Source organism: Phocoena sinus, chromosome 20 (assembly GCF_008692025.1).
Source record: "Phocoena sinus isolate mPhoSin1 chromosome 20, mPhoSin1.pri, whole genome shotgun sequence".
NCBI lineage: Eukaryota > Metazoa > Chordata > Mammalia > Artiodactyla > Phocoenidae > Phocoena > Phocoena sinus.
This window is the reverse complement of record NC_045782.1, coordinates 43864258-43883257: the sequence shown is the minus strand read 5'-3', so window position 1 is coordinate 43883257 and position 19000 is coordinate 43864258. Positions and strand designations below refer to the sequence as shown.

At 39.1% G+C, this 19000-nt stretch overlaps 1 protein-coding gene across 8 annotated transcripts in view; it reads right to left on the bottom strand.

The window, feature by feature from the left end:
- Positions 1-19000, bottom strand: part of TANC2 (tetratricopeptide repeat, ankyrin repeat and coiled-coil containing 2) — a 364111-nt gene that overhangs the window by 33801 nt on the left and 311310 nt on the right. For all 8 annotated transcript variants that reach the window (XM_032616890.1, XM_032616892.1, XM_032616893.1 and 5 more), the window contains 3 exons: positions 9110-9218; positions 2024-2146; positions 1232-1468 (listed from right to left, as the gene is read on the bottom strand). In XM_032616890.1, the coding sequence (XP_032472781.1) occupies positions 1232-1468; positions 2024-2146; positions 9110-9218 (469 nt within the window). The remainder of the gene's footprint in view (positions 1-1231; positions 1469-2023; positions 2147-9109; positions 9219-19000) is intronic.

Here is a 19000-nt window from a genome sequence, read left to right as displayed (position 1 = left end):
AAGATCCCACAAGCTGTGCAGCATTGCCGGAAAAAAAAAAAAGAAAAAGAAAAAATATATATAGTGGAGGCAAGCATTCTGGAAAGGAAGGTAAACACTTCCTTCTCTGAGGCAGAAGTAAAGGTGAGTGTATGTAAGGATTAATAGAGTTTTGAGATCGAGGCACAGTGAGATTAAAATCAATCTTGGTAGTCGTAGGAGGGCAAAAAAGGTTTGATAGGGTCTTGAAAAGATCACAAATGATTTATTTATCTGCTCTGAGGAAAATAAGAGATGAATAAAATGATACCTGAGCAACAGGAAAGACCCAGCTGAGATTAGAATATGAATTCACAGCAGTAATAATAAGGCCCAATTTTCACTCTGTTTCTAGAGGTGTTCATTCAAATGACTAGGACATTACAGGTGGATCATTCCTGTGTCACAGTTAACATCTACAGCTCTGAGATTTCACTGAGGTTCCCAGGTCCCAGCTCCCAAAGGAGTCTCAGGAGACACAGTTCTTCCCTGGTAAGGACACTGGACACCTCAGAACGAGGGCATACATATTACTTATATTTCACTGCAAAACCACCAAAATCCTCAGTTTGTTTTCAGGATGGAAACAAAATACCATTGGGCTACAATGTTCCCTAGAGGCCTACATTTTTGAGACCAGCATTTTTCTTTTCACCAATATTTTCAAATTGAGTTATATCAGTGGTCTTTGAGATACTATAAAGCAAATATATTTCTGAGAAATGTTTTGAGAGAATTAAAATACACTAACAGAAACATTTCTGAGTTCCTCTGGTCAGAGAGAGTCATCTTCTCCCCATACCTCTTCAGGGGTATCTTCAAGACTCTAACATGAAAGGCTTAGAGTCTAGAGGCACCATTCAGTTCAGACTTCACAGGGCCATCTCCTTGCTCCCCCACTTCTCTTTCCTCACTCTGAGCTCAGGAGGGAATTTCTTGGCTGTTAGGGACTTTTTGTGGCTGCTGATAAATGCAGTTTCCTAAGTGCCCCTCAAAAGTTTTAGAACTGTGTGCAAATTCAGCATGGAACTGGCCATGGCAAGTGGGCAACAGTAGGATGTAATCAGAGCTAGCTCTCCCTTTGATCTGATCCCTAATAGGATCTGATGTATTCTACCTACACTCAGGAGGTAACGCAGGAGATAAGGAAGAGTCTATAGCAGGAAGAAAGAAAAGGGAAGAAGAAAAGGCAGCAGAGCCGGACAGCCACTACCTTGGCCCGTTTCTTGCACAGCAATACGACAATGCTTAGGAAGCCTGCGGCTGCAGCATAGCCCAGAGGAGTCAGGCCGCTTTCTGAGGAGGCATCCACGTTGGCCCCAAACTCCAACAGTAGGGCCACCATTTCTGTGTAACCAAGATGACACTGGACGCATAGAATTGGAGCATTATTTAAAACCTCTGTCCGGTAATTAATGTTGGCACCTCCCAAAATCAGCAGTCGGCTGACCTAGAAATAAGTGAATAAACAGAAATAATACTCACATAAGTATCAGTTATATCCTATTAGTCATCTTGTATTAAGTCCTCTGGGACCCCATAATAAGTGCCCAGAAGCATTTAGTAACGGCTTTATTTTAAAATCTTCATTTGTTCCTTTTTCAATACCTTGCCTTTGGAAAGGGATGTGAAATATCTCCTTTATATAAACTGCTCAGTAACTAAAGTCAACACCACCCATACTGTGGTGCTGTCAGAATCTCCACTAAGTGAGCTGTCAGTCAGAAAAAACCCTATCAAAACAAAGGTGGTCCAAGAATGACTTACTCCCTAGAAGCAGCAGGACTTATTCTACAAATCAGAGTCATCTTACACAAGGTGCAAGGTCAATAGGCTTGGTCTTCAACTCACAGAACAAAATGTAAAATATATCAAATTATCAGTAAAAGGTTAATAGGAGACAGTCTAAGGCAAGTCAAAGACCGATTAAATAGCTACTTAAATGTCCTCCTAGTTTTAGGTTTTCATAGTTAATTCTTTAATCTGACTGTAATTTATCACTTACCTTTATATTTGGAGTATAGAGATTTCGTAAAGATGCCAATGCCATGGAAAGTCCCTCCGTGCTATAGGAGATCCAGAGACCTTGGAGGATGGAGGATGATACTCCAACTTTTTTACTCAAACCCTGAAAAAGAAATATAGAGACAATTAAATCATTAGCCCAGCTAAAAAGTACCATCAGTAGTTAAGTTAGGAGCCTCTAGGTTTGTGGTACTAACAAATGAGAATAGAGTCTTGCTCAAACAATACCCAGGCATAACAAAGCCAATCCACTGATGCAGACGAAGATTAGTCCTGTAGGAACAGGCTAACTTAAACTGTCTCTACCTTGGCAGTCTGCGGAAACAAATCTACTTAATACCTCTCTTTTCTGCTATATCTGGATATAATCCCCCCTCCCCCCAGATCTTTTCTACTAGCCTTCTTGAATCAATCTCTTAAATTCAAGTTAGTAAAGTATACACGGTAACAGAGATAATGCAGTGTGATCACTGATCTCCATCTCATTTCCGTCCTGGGCATTTGTGAAAACTGTATCCCCCAGCCTCCTTTACAGTTATGTGGGCCATGGGACTGACTCCTCCCCTGGCTAATAAAATGTGGGCAGAAGTAATATGTCATGTCCAGCCTTGGCCCCAAATTCCCTGTGTGTTTCTCCACACTTTCTATTGTTCCTCTTGATTGCAGGCCAGATGATCCAATGGAGGATCCTGAGGCCCTAGGAGATTTTAGAACTACTATGTGGAAGAAGCCTGCCCAATGATCTGTACTGGACTGCAACGAAAATGAAAAATAAGCCTTTGTTAAGTCACTGAGATTTTGCAGGTTTGTTAAGAGTAGCTAGCATTGCTCACCCTAACATAGCCTAAAATAATCACATCTGTTCATCTTCAGGGAAACAACATAGGTTTGATTGGCATCAGCAACAAATTTTCTCTAGTATGACTGGCCTAAGTCCCACTGTATGTACTAATGTTTGCCCTTTTACTTGGACTTCTCCAAAAGGAAGTTAGAATAAATTGTTTTTTAAAATCTCCTGCTGTGATGGCAAGATTCTCTGGCAATCTTCTTTTTCTTCTTTCTTAAGGCTGTGCAGCGTGGCTTGCAGGATCTTTGCTCCCTGACCAGGGATTGAACCTGGGGCCCCTGCAGTGGAAGTGTGGAGTCCTAACCACTGGACCGCCAGGGAATTCCCAGCAATCTTCTTACTATTCTGCCAATATCTGGGTCAAGTGAGTTAAAGCAGGAAATCCTGAGGGCCGCAAGATGTTAACAATGAAGTTTGGGAACCACAAAGTAGATCTGAGGAGGTATTTTTTTTAAAAACTTAATCTGCTCTGTTTGCTTTGTGAGAAAGTAGTCCAGTTTGATTCTTTTGTGTGTAACTGTCCAGTTTTCCCAATACCATTTATTGAAGAGGCTGTCTTTTCCCCATTGTATATTCTTGCCTCTTTTGTCATGGATTAATTGACTATATAAGTGTGGGTTCATTTTTGGGTTCTCTGTTCTGTTCCGTTGATCTATGTGTCTGTTCTTGTGCCGGTACCATACTGTTTTGATTACTGTAGCTTTGTAGTATAGTTTGAAACCAGGGAGCATGATACCTCCAGCTTTGTTCTTCTTTCTCAGGATTGCTTTTGTTATTCAGGATCTTTTGCATTTCCACACAAATTTTAGAATTATTTGTTCTAATTCTGTGAAAAATGCCTTTCATGTTTTGACAGAGATTGCACTGAATCTGTAGATTGCCTTGGGTAGTGTGGTCATTTGAACAATATTAATTCTTCCAATCCATGAGTATGGTATATCTTTCCATTTGTTTGTGTAGTTTTCGATTTCTTTCATCAGTGTCTTATAGTTTTCTGGGTAGAAGTGTTTTACTGCTTTAGTTAGATATATTCCTAGGTATTTTATTTTTTTTTGATGCAATTGTAAATGGGATTGTTTTCTTAAGTTCTCTTTCCAATAGTTTGTTATTAGTGTATAGAAATACAACAGGTATCTGTTTATTAATTTTGTGTCCTGCAACTTTACTGAATTAACTGATTAGTTCCAATGGTTTTTGGTAGCATCTTTAGGATTTTCTATATATAGTATCATGTCACCTGCAAACAGTGACAATTTTACATCTTCCTTTCCAATTTGGATGCCTTTTATTTCTTTACCTTCTCTGATTGTTGTGGCTAGGACTTCCAATCTATGTTGAATAAAAGTGGTGAGAGTGGGTATCCTTGTCTTGTTCCTGATCTTAGAGGAAATGCTTTCAGCTTTTCATCACTGAGGATGATGTTGGCTATGGACTTGCCATATACGACTTTTATTATGTTGAAGTATGTCCCCTCTGTATACTCTGTTGAGACTTTTTATTATAAATCGATGTTGAGTTTTGGCAAAAGCTTTTTCTGCATCTACTGAGATAATCATATGATTTTTATCCTTTATTTTGTTAATGTGGTGTAAGATGTTGATTGATTTGCAGATATTGAACCATCCTTGCATCCCTAGGATAAATCCCACTTGATCATGGTGTATGATCCTTTTTATATTATGTATTATTGAATTCGGGTTACTAATATTTCGTTGAGAACTTTTGTATCTATGTTTATCAGTGATCTGGGCTTGTCAGTTTCTTTCTTTGCGGTGTCTATGTCTGGTTTTGGTATCAGGGTGATGCTGGCCACACAGAATGAATTTGGAAGTGCTCCTTCCTCTTCAAGTTTTTGGAACAGTTTGAGAAGAATAGGCATTAACTCTTTAAATGTTTGGTAGAATTCACCTGTGAAGCTGTCTGGTCCTGGACTTCTGTTTGTTGGGAGTTTTTTTTTTTTTAATTATTGATTCAATTTTCAATTTCATTACTGGTAATCAATTTGTTCATATTTTCTATTTCTTCCTTATTTAGTCTTGGGAGATTGTAAGTTCCTAGGAACTTATCTTTTTCTTCAGGTTATCCGTTTTATTGGTGTACAATTGTTTGTAGTAATCTCTTATGCTCCTTTGTATTTCTGTGGTTATTTGTTATAACTTCTCTTTCATTTTTGATTTTATTTATTTGGGCCCTCTCTTTTTCTTCATGAGTCTGGCTAAACATTTATCAATTTTGTTTGTTTTTTCGAAGAAGCAGCTCTTGATTTCATTGATCTTTTCTATTTTGTCTATTCATTTATTTTTGCTCTGATCTTTAAGATTTCTTTTCTTCTACTAACTTTGGGTTTTGTTTGTTCTTTTTTTTCCCAGTTCCTTTACGTGTAAGGTTAGATTGTTTGAGATTTTTCCTGTTTCCCGAGGTAGGCTTCTATCACTATAAACTTCTCTCTTAGACTTGCTTTTGCTGCATCCCATAGACTCTGGATCATTGTGTTTCCATTTTCATTTATCTCTAGATATTTTTTGATTTCCTCTTTGATTTCCTCAGTGACTCACTGGTTGTTTAGTAGTGTGTTGTTTGGAGTTCACGTGTTTGTGTTTTTTTTTTTTTTTTTTGCGGTATGTGGGCCTCTCACTGTTGTGGCCTCTCCTGTTGCGGAGCACAGGCTCCAGACACACAGGCTCAGAGGCCATGGCTCTTGGGCCCAGCCACTCCATGGCATGTGGGATCCTCCTGGACCGGGGCACGAACCCGTGTCCCCTGCATTGGCAGGTGGACTCTCAACCACTGCGCCACCAGGGAAGGCCCCTTGTTTGTGTTTTTTGTAGTTTTTTTCCTTATAGTTGATTTGTACTCTCATACTACTGTGGTCAAAAAAGATGCCTGATATAATTCAATCTTCTTAAATTTATTGAGAACTGTTTGTGGAATAGCATGTGCTCTATTCTAGAGAATGTTCCATGTGCACTTGAAGAAAGTGTGTGTTCTGCTGTTTTTGGATGAAACGTTCTGTACATATCTATTAATTCCATAATTGTCATTTAAGCCCAGTGTTTCTTAGTTCATTTTCTGTCTGGATGATCTGTCCATTGATATGAGTGGGGTATTAAGTCCCCTACTATTATTATATTACTGTCAATTTCTCCCTTTATGTTTGTTAAAATTTGCTTTATGTATTTACGTGCTACTATGCATCCATATTTACAATTGTTACATATTCTTGTTGGATTGATCCCTTTACTCCTTTATCATTATGTATCATTGATCCCTTTATCATTATCATTGATCCCTTTACCCTTCTTTGCTAGTCCTTGTTTTAAAGTCTATTTTGTATAAGTAATGCCAGCCCAACTTTCTTTTTGTTTCCATTTGCATGGAATACCTTTTTCTATCCCCTTACTTTCAGTCTGTGTATCTTTGATCTGAAGTGAATCTCTTGTAGGCAGCATATATACAGGCCTTTTTTTTTTTTTTTTCAGTCCATTTAGCCACTCTATTCCTGCAGCTCTTTGGGGAGTAATTACCAAAAGTAATCTCCACTGGCCTTCAAAGCCAAATGCTCTGGGGACTCATCTTCCCGGTGCAGGACACCCAGGCTGGGGAGTCCGATGAGGGACTCAGACCTCTCACTCCTTTGGGAGAACTGAAGACGTGTCCACACAAAAACCTGAACACTAACATTGTAAGTGTACTAAATGCCAATGAGTTATTCACTTTAATATGTCTAATTTTATTTTTAAAAAATAAAAAGAGGAAAAAAAACCCTGTATGCTATGTTCATAGCAGCGTTATTCACAACAGCCAAAAGTGGAAACAACTGAAATGTGCAACTAGCGAATGGATAAACAAAAAGGAGTATTATTTGGCAATAAGAAGGAATCAAGTACTGATACATGCTACAACATGGATGAACCCTAAAATCATCATGCTAAGTGAAAGAAGCCAGACATAGACAACCATGGATTGTATGATTCCATTTATACTAGATGTCCAGAAGAGTCAAACTTATAGACAGTAGATTAGTGGTTGCCAGGGGTTGGGGGAAGCTCATGGGGAGTGACTTCAAATGGACACAAGGTTTATTTTTAAGGTGATGGAAATGTACTAATAGTGGTAATAATTACACAACTCTGTAAATATACCAAATATCCAGAATTACAGACATTCAACCTCATATTTTTAAGGTGATTAATGATATCATATGTAATTTTTCATGAACAAAGATAAAATAAGGGAAATTTAAAACTAATTGGAAAGAAATATGAATTGGACTATATGTCATTGCTGATTGGCAGTTCTAAGTGGCGCTGAGTCTAAGCACTGAGTCTGTCTTTGCCTTTTCATGACCCTCAGCTGATAGGAAGTGAGAATTCTGGCAGTCTGAGAGAAGCTTAAGTCTATCAACAGGGAGCACGCTGCATTTAAAGGACCCTGAACACTGCAGCATCAGGAAAACGATGGTCCGAGTCCACATTCTTCAGCTTGCAGTCATGTCATCACCACATGCTATACACCCAAGTATTTATGGCCTGAATCACACACGGAGCCAGTCTTATCTCAGGCAACCATGTTGTCTGCAGCAACATAAGATAAAACTGTGTCAGTGACAGGAGTGTATGGTTTAAGTGTAGGTCTCTATGACAGGCTGGTGGTTGCCAGAGAGGAGGGGGTTGTGGGGAGGATGAAGTAGGTGAAGGGATCAAGAGGTACAAACGTCTGGTTATAAAATAAATAAGCCATGGGGATATACAAAAATAAATAAATGTAGGTCTCCCTGTAGTGGATAAAGTCACAGGGGATCAAATGAAACTTCATATCATTTATCTGTTTCATGTGGTATTTATTTTATGGTGCAGGGCATAAAGACAGGCATCATCTTCATTGCATCTGATCCTAGGCAGAGGGTGATGACAAATGTTCAAGCGTTTAAAGCAGTGATGCTTAATATGTAAGTTACTTTCCTGTCTAATTGAAGGATACTCATCTTACAGTTTGTAGAAGTAGCAGATACTTTTTGGTCCACTTGAAATTGGAATGAGACACCTTGCCTGTTAAAAGAGTCTCATTCTATTCCCATTAAGTAAGGTCATTTTTGGTAGAGTGATTTATTAATAAGACAATTATGATTCAAATAAAGGACTTCTCACTGTGGGTTTTACTTCTGTCCATCTGATGAAAAGGCTTCTCTAGCTGTGTACTTATATACTGGGAAGAATTTGCTAGGCTCTTGCAGTTGCCCTTAATGCCATTTTTCTCTCTGAAGAGAAGAGAACTGTTTTATCTTCAACAGTATCTCTTGGGGGAAGTCCAAGCCAGAGGACTATTTAAGATTTCTGTATTTCTCAATCTGGAAGCAGCAAAAGTGGTCTGAAGAGATTGTAGGGATTGTAGGTGGCAGATGAAATAGCAAGCTGTGGGCTAGGAAAATCAGGAAAACAAATTTCTTCCTTGACTTCTGTCCTTTGCCCTACAACTGATATCTAGACAATAAATTCCTTGAGATTAGGGGCTGTATATTTTTGGTTTGTGTATCCCTAGTACCTAGTACAATGCCTCAGTAAGCACTGAATAAACAAATGAATGCATACAAGCACAAACAGATGAATTACGTGCCCTTCTCTGGGTCCTCCACTCCAGCCGTGTGGATGTTGGGACAGGGAGGCTGATGCTTGGAGTCCTTAAAAGTTTTGAAACTACTGCGAAAAACTGGGATTATAATTTGAAGAGGGAATGGGGGAAGTAGCTTAAAGGAAGGTTATAGTTGGTTCTAGACAAAGAGTTTGAAAATCACAGCACCAGGAATATTAAAATCTTCACTAAAACAACTATGAGAACACTGAGACAGTAAACTGCTCTCAGCGATTTTTTTTAGACATTGTGAAAACCTGCAACTAATGCTACAACGTGACTCTTCTCAGGAGATGGTGGGTCATATATGGAGTACACATGTGTATGTGTATATGCTTCTTACCTAAATGATTATACATGTACCTTTCCTGAAAAGCCTAGCAATCCACTAAACTGGGAGATGACAAATGTGGCTTTCTTTCAAAGTCCTAGGGAGGAACGGGTCAGAAATTTTAGGAGATGGACCAATTTTGCAACAAACTGATTTCAGAAAGCAGGGGCCACACTGACATAACAGTAGCTTCATACACACAGTGTTAAGGAAAGCCTGATGGAAATGGAAAGAAAAACACCTCCAACTTCTTTAATTACCTTAAAAATGTGTGCTTTGAGGATGTGATGTCCCAGTTCAATTGTCTGCTGTCGGTTTAGTTTTCCCTCTTGGCGGGAAAACCAGAAGGCAAGTAATGTGTGACCACTCCTGCCAAAAAAAAAAGACCCATTTTAGAAAATTTAATGCTCCATTTCTCCTTTGGGTGGACCACTGTTCAGGTCTAGCCATACCTCCAATGAAACTCTGTCTCATTCAACCAGTTTCTTAGGGAAGGGCACCTGCTATTGGGCAAATAACGGGTAGTGAACGGTTCCTAGCTTTTACCGGTCCTTTACCCAAATCACATGTGTGAATATCACAGAATGTCATTTCTAGTTGGCTTACACCCATCCCACACATAGATGGCATTAAAAGATCCATTTTTATTTTCTGTCTCTGTCAACTCCTCTTATTTCACCCATGCTTTAAAAGTCAGGATCCTGCTTCCTCAGGATCTCAGTTTTGGTCCTAGTGTGTCTTCTGGATTTAGCTCATCCATCCTCAGTGCCTTTGCCACCACCTAAACCCTATTATCTTTTTCTCTATCTAGATGTTTCAGCTTTAGATCAATATACATCAACTGTCTACTGGATTTCTCTACCTAGAGGTCCTATAGTACCTTAAACTCAACATGTCCCAAACTGGATTAACAACCTCTTCCCCAAGTGAAGTCTTCTCTGATCAGCCTCTACCAAGCCTCTATCCTTTCTAACATTTTCTCCCAGCCGAGAACACAGCACTCTGTCTTTGGTGCAATCATCATCGGTTGTATATGCCTTTAGTACAGTGTCTACCACACTATTACATGCTCTCTCCTCTACTAGACTGTAGGTTTCCTGATGGCATCATTCTCACCCCCCATCTCCTCGTCAACAGATCCCCAATCTGCTCATGAAAGAGAAAACCCTTTTCTCTGCCTCTTCATGTTGTCTTATCTGCCCAGGATGCTCAGTACTGCCACAGCCCTCCTGTAATCACGTGGTCAGCTGGCCTGACGACAAAGCCAACAAAAAGGCCAAGCTAAGAAACTGCTGAAAAATAGAGCCTGAGCCCTGACTGTACAGCATCAGAAGCGGCCCTAATTTTGGACTGCTAGTTATATGAAGTGATAAATTTCTTTATTGTTTAATCCATTTGAGTTGATGTTTCCTATTTCTTCCAGCTCAAAGCATACTAATAATATATGCCTTTAAGTGTGAATGTATATATGTATATGTGTAGGTATGTAAGGTATGTGCATACATACAGGATTATGTATGTGTATTTTTATTTACATTTATGACAGAAATCCCGAGTTGTTTATACTCTCCACAGTGCCAAACATTGTGTATTGCACATAAAAATTCTCAATAAAATTTTTTGGGGGGCTTCCCTGGTGGTGCAGTGGTTAAGAATACGCCTGCCAATGCAGGAGACACGGGTTTGAGCCCTGGTCTGGGAAGATCCCACATGCCACAGAGTAACTAAGCCAGTGTACTACAAATAGTGAGCCCGTGCTCTAGAGCTCACATGCCACAACTACTGAAGCCCACACGCCTAGAGCCTGTGCTCCGCAACAAGAGAAGCCACTGCAGCGAGAAGCCTACGCACCGCAATGAAGAGTAGCCTCCACTCGCCGCAACTAGAGAAAGCCCGCGCACAGCAACGAAGACCCAACACAGCCAAAACTAAAACAAATAAATAGATAAATTTATTAAAAAAATTTTTTTTGGAAGCAAGATCAGACATTAAAGAAAGGATACTGGGTCACCTTTGGGCTGTGCCTTCTTACCACATTTGCTGTAGTCTGTAGGAACTGTGACACTTAGAACTGTCTCTCTACTCCCCAACCAGGTTAGTGTCAGCGGAGTTTTCTATGCTACTGACAACACAACTCTTTTACTCCTTTCACTTCAAGTGTCATAGAGGAGGAAAATCAAACTATTATCTCAGTTTCAAGCCTAATGAATTAATCAAACAGAAGGAAAAACAGCAAGTGAATTTTTGTTGGTGACTCTTCACTGAGAAGAGTCTACTGGAAGATTTTCTCTCATATTTAACACTGGCTACTCTGCCAGGTTTAACATTTGAAGATGTCTAATACTGAAGTCTGAAAAACAAACATATCCTTCCTTCCTTCTTCCTTTCCTTCCCCCCTTCCTCCCTCCCTTTTTTTTAAGCTTCAGTAAAGAACTTGGAGAACAGAGGATGGGACAGTTCCCATCTTAGGTAGGAATCATCCTGTAAAACTTTAAAAAGAATTTCTACCATGTTCTAACCTTCGGCTTCATAGAATTTCTGAATTCTAGTGGATACCAGGTCATCTTACTTGATCAGATAAGACTAACCATAAAGGAAAGAAAGTTATTTAATTGAGAGAATGTCTCAGACAACTGTATCTTGTATGGAATCATCAGTGTCATCTGAAGATATGAGCCCAGGGTTGTTTCACACTCACAAAATCTAGAAATTGCTACTGAACTTTTATATATCCCTTGAAAGCCCAATGTAGTTGGTAGGCTATTTTAACAGAAGTTAATGAGAACCATTTCTAAAAGTTCCCTATCTCAAGTTCTCAAAATCCTAACCAGTTATTAACAATGAAATTATTGTAGCCTCCCTGGTGTAAGAATTATTACATTAAGCGTCTCATCCGTGGCTGTACATAGTGACTAGAACTCCTGAATACGATCCACCACTTACGCTTCAGGCCATTAATGAGAATCCATGCCGGTGAGAAATAAGGATAAAGCTCATGGCTGACAAGGATATGAATTGTCAGACACAGAACTGACTTGCCCTAGTGCATTTACGTTACTACCGTGACTAGGACACCCTGGGAAGACGCTTCCATCTCTCTAGTGTGCATTTCAGCCAGCTATAGAGGACAGTGCTTGCTTTTGTTATTGTTGGTCAGGCACTGAGGAGAAACAGCAAGCCATATGGCTCAAGGAAAAGATGAAGGTGACAACACTAGTTTATTTCTTTTTGGATACAAGCATATTACATTATTCATAAAAGAATGATTCTGATCAGTTCACTGGACTCAAAGCTTATGGCGTTTAAGACACAAAAGGTAAAACAGCAATTTCCATTACATGCTGGCATTTCCATTTGTACCTTACTATTTTTTAACACCTTTATTGGAATATAATTGCCTTACAATGATGTGTCAGTTTCTGTTGTATAATAAAGTGAATCAGCTATACATATACATATATCCCCATTTCTCCTCCCTCTTGTGTCTCCCTCCCACCCTCCCTTTCCCACCCCTCGAGGTGGACACAAAGCACCGAGCTGATCGCCCTGTGCTATGCGGCTGCTTCCCACTAGCTATCTGTTTTACATTTGGTAGTATATATATATCCATGCCATTCTCTCACTTCGTCTCAGCTTACCCTTCACCCTCCCTGTGTCCTCAAGTCTATTCTCTACATCTGTGTCTTTATTCCTGTCCTGCCCTTAGGCTCAGCAGAACCTTTTTTTTTAAGATTCTATATATATGTGTTAGCATATGCTATTTGTTTTTCTCTTTCTGACTTACGTCACTCTGTATGACAGTCTCTAGGTCCATCCACCTCACTACAAATAACTCAATTTCGTTTCTTTTTATGGCTGAGTGATATTCCATTGTATATATGTGCCACATCTTCTTTATGCATTTATCTGTCGACGGACACTTAGGTTGCTTCCATGTCCTGGCTATTGCAGATACAGCTGCAATGAACAATGTGGTACATGACTCTTTCTGAATTATGGTTTTCTCAGGGTATATGCCCAGTAGTGGGATTGCTGGGTCGTATGGTAGTTCTATTTTTAGTTTTTTAAGGAACCTCTATACTGTTCTCCGTAGTGGCTGTATCAATTTACATTTCCACCAACAGTGCAAGAGGGTTCCCTCTTCTCCACACCCTCTCCAGCATTTATTGTTTGTAGAGTTTTTGATGATGGCCATTCTGACAGGTGTGAGGTGATACCTCATTGTAGTTTTGATTTGCATTTCTCTAATGATTAGTGATGTTGAACATTCTTTCATGTGTTTGTTGGCAATCTGTATATCTTCTTTGGAGAAATGTCTTAGGTTTTCTGCCCATTTTTGGATTGGGTTGTTTTTTTGTTTTGTTCTGTTCTTTATTTATTTGCGGTACGCGGGCCTCTCACTGTTGTGGTCTCTCCCGTTGTGGAGCACAGGCTCCGGACTCGCAGGCTCAGTGGCCATGGCTCACGGGCCCAGCCGCTCCGCGGCATGTGGGATCTTCCCGGACCGGGGCACGAACCCGCGTCCCCTGCATCGGCAGGCAGACTCTCAACCACTGCACCACCAGGGAAGCCCGGGTTGTTTGTTTTTTTGATATTGAGCTGCATGAGCTGTTTGTATATTTTGGGGATTAATTGCTTCCTTTGCAAATATTTTCTCCCATTCTGAGGGTTGTCTTTTCGTCTTGTTTATGGTTTCCTTTGCTGTGCAAAAGCTTTTAAGTTTCATTAGCTCCCATTTGTTTATTTTTATTTCCATTTCTCTAGCAGGTGGGTCAAAAAGGATCTTGCTGTGATTTATGTCACAGAGTGTTCTGCCTATGTTTTCCTCTAAGAGTTTTATAGTGTCTGGCCTTACATTTACGTCTTTAATCCATTTTGAGTTTATTTTTGTGTATGGTGTTAGGGAGTGTTCTAATTTCATTCTTTCACATGCAGCTGTCCAGTTTTCCCAGCACCACTTATTGAAGAGGCTATCTTTTCTCCATTGTATCTTCTTGCCTCCTTTATCAAAGATAAGGTGACCATATGTGCGTGGGTTTATCTCTGGGCTTTCTATCCTGTTCCATTGATCTATATTTCTGTTTCCGTGCCAGTATCATACTGTCTTGCTGACTGTAGCTTTGTAGTATAGTCTGAAGTCAGGGAGCCTGGTTCCTCCAGATCCATTTTTCTTTCTCAAGATTGCTTTGGCTATTTGGGGTCTTTTGTGTTTCCATACAAATTGTGAAATTTTTTGTTCTAGTTCTGTGAAAAATGCCATTGATAGTTTGATAGGGATTGTACTGAATCTGTAGATTGCTTTGGGTAGTACAGTCATTTTCACAATGTTGATTCTTCCAACCAAGAACATGGTATAGCTCACCATCTGTTTCTATCATCTTTAATTCCTTTCATCAGTGTCTTATAGTTTTCTGCATACAGGTCTTTTGTCTCCTTAGGTAGGTTTATTCCCAGGTATTTTATTCTTTTTGTTGCAATGGTAAATGGGAGTGTTTCTTTAATATCTCTTTCAGATTTTTCATCATTAGTGTATAGGAATGCAAGAGATTTCTGTGCATTAATTTTGTATCCTGCTACTCTTACCAAATTCATTGATTAGCTCTAGTAGTTTTCTGGTACCATCTTTAGGATTCTCTATGTATAGTATCATGTCATCTGCAAACATTGACAGTTTTACTTCTTCTTTTCCTATTTGGATTCCTTTTATCTCTTTGCCGTCTCTGATTGCTGTGGCTAAAACTTCCAAAACTATGTTGAATAATAGTGGTGAGAGTAGGCAACCATGTCTTGTTCCTGATCTTAGTGGAAATGGTTTCAGTTTTTCACCACTGAGAATGATGCTGGCTGTGGGTCTGTCATATATGGCCTTCATTATGTTGAGGTAATTTCCCTATATGCCTACTTTCTGGAGGGTTTTTTATCATAAATCGGTGTTGGATTTTGTCAAAAGCTTTTTCTGCATCTATTAAGATGATCATATGGTTCTCCTTCAATTTGTTAATATGGTGTATCACATCGATTGATTTGCATATATTGAAGAATCCTTGCATTCCTGTGATAAACCCCACTTGACCAAGATGTATGATCCTTTTAATGTGCTGTTGGATTCTGTTTGCTAGTATTTTCTTGAGGATTTTTGCATCTATGTTCATCAGTGATATTGGCCTGTAGTTTTCTCTTTTAGTGACGTCTCTGTCTGGTTTTGGTATCAGGGTGATGGTGGTCTCATAGAATGAGTTTGGGAGTGTACCTCCCTCTGCTATATTTTGGAAGAGTTTGAGAAAGATATGTGTTAGCTATTCTCTAAATGTGTGAGAGAATTCGCCTGTGAAGCCATCTTTTTAAAATTTTTTAAATCACAGTCTCAATTTCAGTGCTTCTGATTGGTCTGTTTCTATTTTCTATTTCTTCCTGGTTCAGTCTCGGAAGGTTGTGCTTTTCTAAGAATTTGTCCATGTCTTCCAGGTTGTCCATTTTATTGGCATATAGTTGCTTGTAATAATCTCTCATGATCCTTTGTATTTCTGCAGTGGCAGTTGTTAATTCTCCTTTTTCATTTCTAATTCTATTTGAGTCTTTTCCCTTTTTTTCTTGATGAGTCTGGCTAATAGTTTATCAATTTTGCTTACCTTCTCAAAGAGCCAGGTTTTAGTTTTACTGATCTTTGCTATCATTTCCTTCATTTCTTTTTCATTTATTTCTGATCTGATCTTTATGATTTCTTTCCTTCTGCTAAGTTTGACGTGTTTTTGTCCTTCTCTCTCTAATTGCTTTAGGTGTAAGGTTAGGTTGCTTATTTGAGATGTTTCTTGTTTCTTGAGGTAGGATTGTATTGCTATAAACTTCCCTCTTAAAACTGCTTTTGCTGCATCCCATAGGTTGTGGGTCGTCGTGTTTTTGTTGTCTTTTGTCTCTAGGTATTTTTTGATTTTCTCTTTGATTTCTTCAGTGATCTCTTGGTTATTTAGTAGTGTATTGTTTAGCCTCCATGTGTTTGTATTTTTTACAGGTTTTTTCCCCTGTAATTGATATCCAGTCTTATCGTGTTGTGGTCAGAAAAGATACTTGATATAATTTCAAATTTCTTAAAGTTACCAAGGCTTGATTTGTGACCCAAGATATAATCCTGGAGAATGGTCCATGAGCACTTGAGAAGAAAGTGTATTCTGTTGTTTTTGGATGGAATGTCCTCTAAATATCAATTACGTCCATCTTGTTGAATGTGTCATTTAAAGCTTGTGTTTCCTTATTTATTTTCTTTTTGGATGATCTGTCCACTGGTGAAAGTGAGGTGTTAAAGTCCCCTATTATGACTGTGCTACTGTCGATTTCCCCTTTTATGGCTGTTAGGATTTGCCTTATGTATTGAGGTGCTCCTATGTTGGGTGCATAAATATTTACAATTGTTATATTTTCTTCTTGGATTGATCCCTTGATCATTCTGTAGTGGCCTTCTTTGTCTCTTGTAATAGTCTTTATTTTAAAGTTTATTTTGTCTGATATGAGAACTGCTGCTCCAGGTTTCTTTTGATTTCCATTTGCATGGAATATCTTTTTCCATCCCCTCACTTTCAGTCTGTATGTGTCCCTAGGTCTGAAGTGGGTCTCCTGTAGACAGCATATATATGGATCTTATTTTTGTATCCATTCAGCCAGTCTATATCTTTTGGTTGGAGCATTTAATCCATTTACCTTTAAGGTAATTATCGATATGTATGTTCCTATTACCATTTTCTTAATTGTCTTGGGTTTGTTATTGTAGGCCTTTTCCTTCTCTTGTGTTTCCTGCCTAGAGAAGTTCCTTTAGCATTTGTTGTAAAGTGGGTTTGGTGGTGCTGAATTCTCTTAGCTTTTGCTTGTCTGTAAAGGTTTTAATTTCTCCGTCGAATCTGAATGGGATCCTTGCTGGGTAGAGTAATCTTGGTTGTAGGTTTTTCCCTTTCATCACTTTAAATATGTCCTGCGACTCCCTTCTGGCTTGCAGAGTTTCTGCTGAAAGATCAGCTGTTAACTTTATGGGGGTTCCCTTGTATGTTATTTGTTGCTTTTCCCTTGCTGCTTTTAATATTTTGTCTTTGCATTTAATTTTTTATAGTTTGATTAATATGTGTCTTGGCATGCTTCTCCTTGGATTTATCCTGTATGGGACTCTCTGCACTTCCTGGACTTGATTGACTATCTCCTTTCCCATATTAGGGAAGTTTTCAACTATAATCTTTTCAAATATTTTCTCAGTCCCTTTCTTTTTCTCTTCTTCTTCTGGGACCCCTATAATTCAAATATTGGTTCGTTTAATGTTGTCTCAGAGGTCTCTGAGACGATGCTCAATTCTTTTCATTCTTTTTTCTTTATTCTGCTCTTATGTAGTTATTTCCACTATTTTATCTTCCAGGTTACTTATCCATTCTTCTGCCTCAGTTATTCTGCTATTGATTCCTTCTAGAGAACTTTTAATTTCATTTATTGTGTTGTTCATCATTGTTTGTTTCCTCTTTAGTTCTGCTAGGCCCTTGTTAAATGTTTCTTGTATTTTCTCCATTCTATTTCCGAGATTCTGGATGGTCTTTACTATCATTACTCTGAATTCTTTTTCAGGTAGACTGCCTATTTCCTCTTCATTTGTTTGGTCTGGTGGGTTTTTACTTTGCTCCTTCATCTGCTGTGTATTTCTTTGTCTTCTCATTTTGCTTAATGTACTGTGTTTGGTGTCTCCTTTTCAGAGGCTGCAGGTTCGTAGTTCCTGTTGTTTTTGGTGTCTGCCCCCAGTGGGTAAGGTTGGTTCTGTGGGTTGTGTAGGCTTCCTGGTGGAGTGGACTAGCGCCTGTGTTCTGGTGGATGAGGCTGGATCTTGTCTTTCTGGTGGGCAGGACCACGTCTGGTGGTGTGTTTTGGGGTATCTGTGAACTTACTATGATTTTAGGCAGCTCTCTGCTAATGGGTGGGGTTGTGTTCCTGTCTTGCTAATTGTTTGGCATGGGGTGTCCAGTACTGTAGCTTGCTGGTTGTTGTGTGTAGCTGGGTCTAAGCGTTGAGATCGAGATCTCTGGGAGAGCTCTCGCCCATTGATATTACAAGGGGACAAGAGGCTTCTGGTGGACCAATGTCCTGAACTCAGCTCTCCCATCTCAGAGGCTCAGGTCTGACACCTGGCCGGAGAACCAAGACCCTGTCAGCCACTTGGCTCAGAAGAAAGAAAAGAAATAAAGTTATTAAAATAAAAAAATTAAAAAGTAATAAAAAAGAAAAGAAAGAAGAGAGCAACGAAACCAAAAAACAAATCCACCAATGGTAACAAGTGCTAAAAACTATACTTAAAAAAAAAAAAATGGACAGACAGAACCCTAGCACAAATGGTAAAAGAAAGCTATACAGACAAAATCACACAAATAAGCATACACATACACACTCACAAAAAGAGAAAAAGGAAAAAAAATATATATATAAAGGAAGAAAGCAACCAAATCAATAAACAAATCTGCCAATGATAATCAGCTGTAAATACTAAACTAAGATAAACATAAAACTAGAAATGAATTAGATTCAGAAAGCAAACGCCAAGTCTACAGTTGCTCCCAAAGTCCACTGCCTCAATTTTGGGATGATTCATTGTCTATTCAGGTATTCTGCAGATGCAGGGTACATCAAGTTGATTGTGGAGATTTAGTCTGCTGCTCCTGAGGCTACATAGAGAGATTTCCCTTTCTCTTCTTTGTTCACACAGCTCCTGGGGTTCAGCTTTGGATTTGGCCCCGCCTCTGCGTGTAGGTCGCCTGAAGGCGTCTTTTTGGAAGTCTGAGGTCTTCTGCCAGCGTTCAGTAGGTGTTCTGTAGGAGTTGTTCCACATGTAGATGTATTTTTGATGTATTTGTGGGGAGGAAGGCAATCTCCATATCTTACTCGTCCACCACCTTGAAGGTCCCTCCCCTGTACCTTACTATTCTGACAAAATATGATGTCACTGGCTAATCCATAGTCTGAATGTGCCTATATGTGGAGTTGTCTACATTTATGTCTATTTTTCTTATTATTTGCTCACTCCCAAACCTTTTTTTTTTAAGAATACAACATTTGACCATTTATTTAACGTTCTTTTATACTTATTTAGGGCTATAAATTTCAAATATGACACTTTTAATTTTTTGTTTACATCC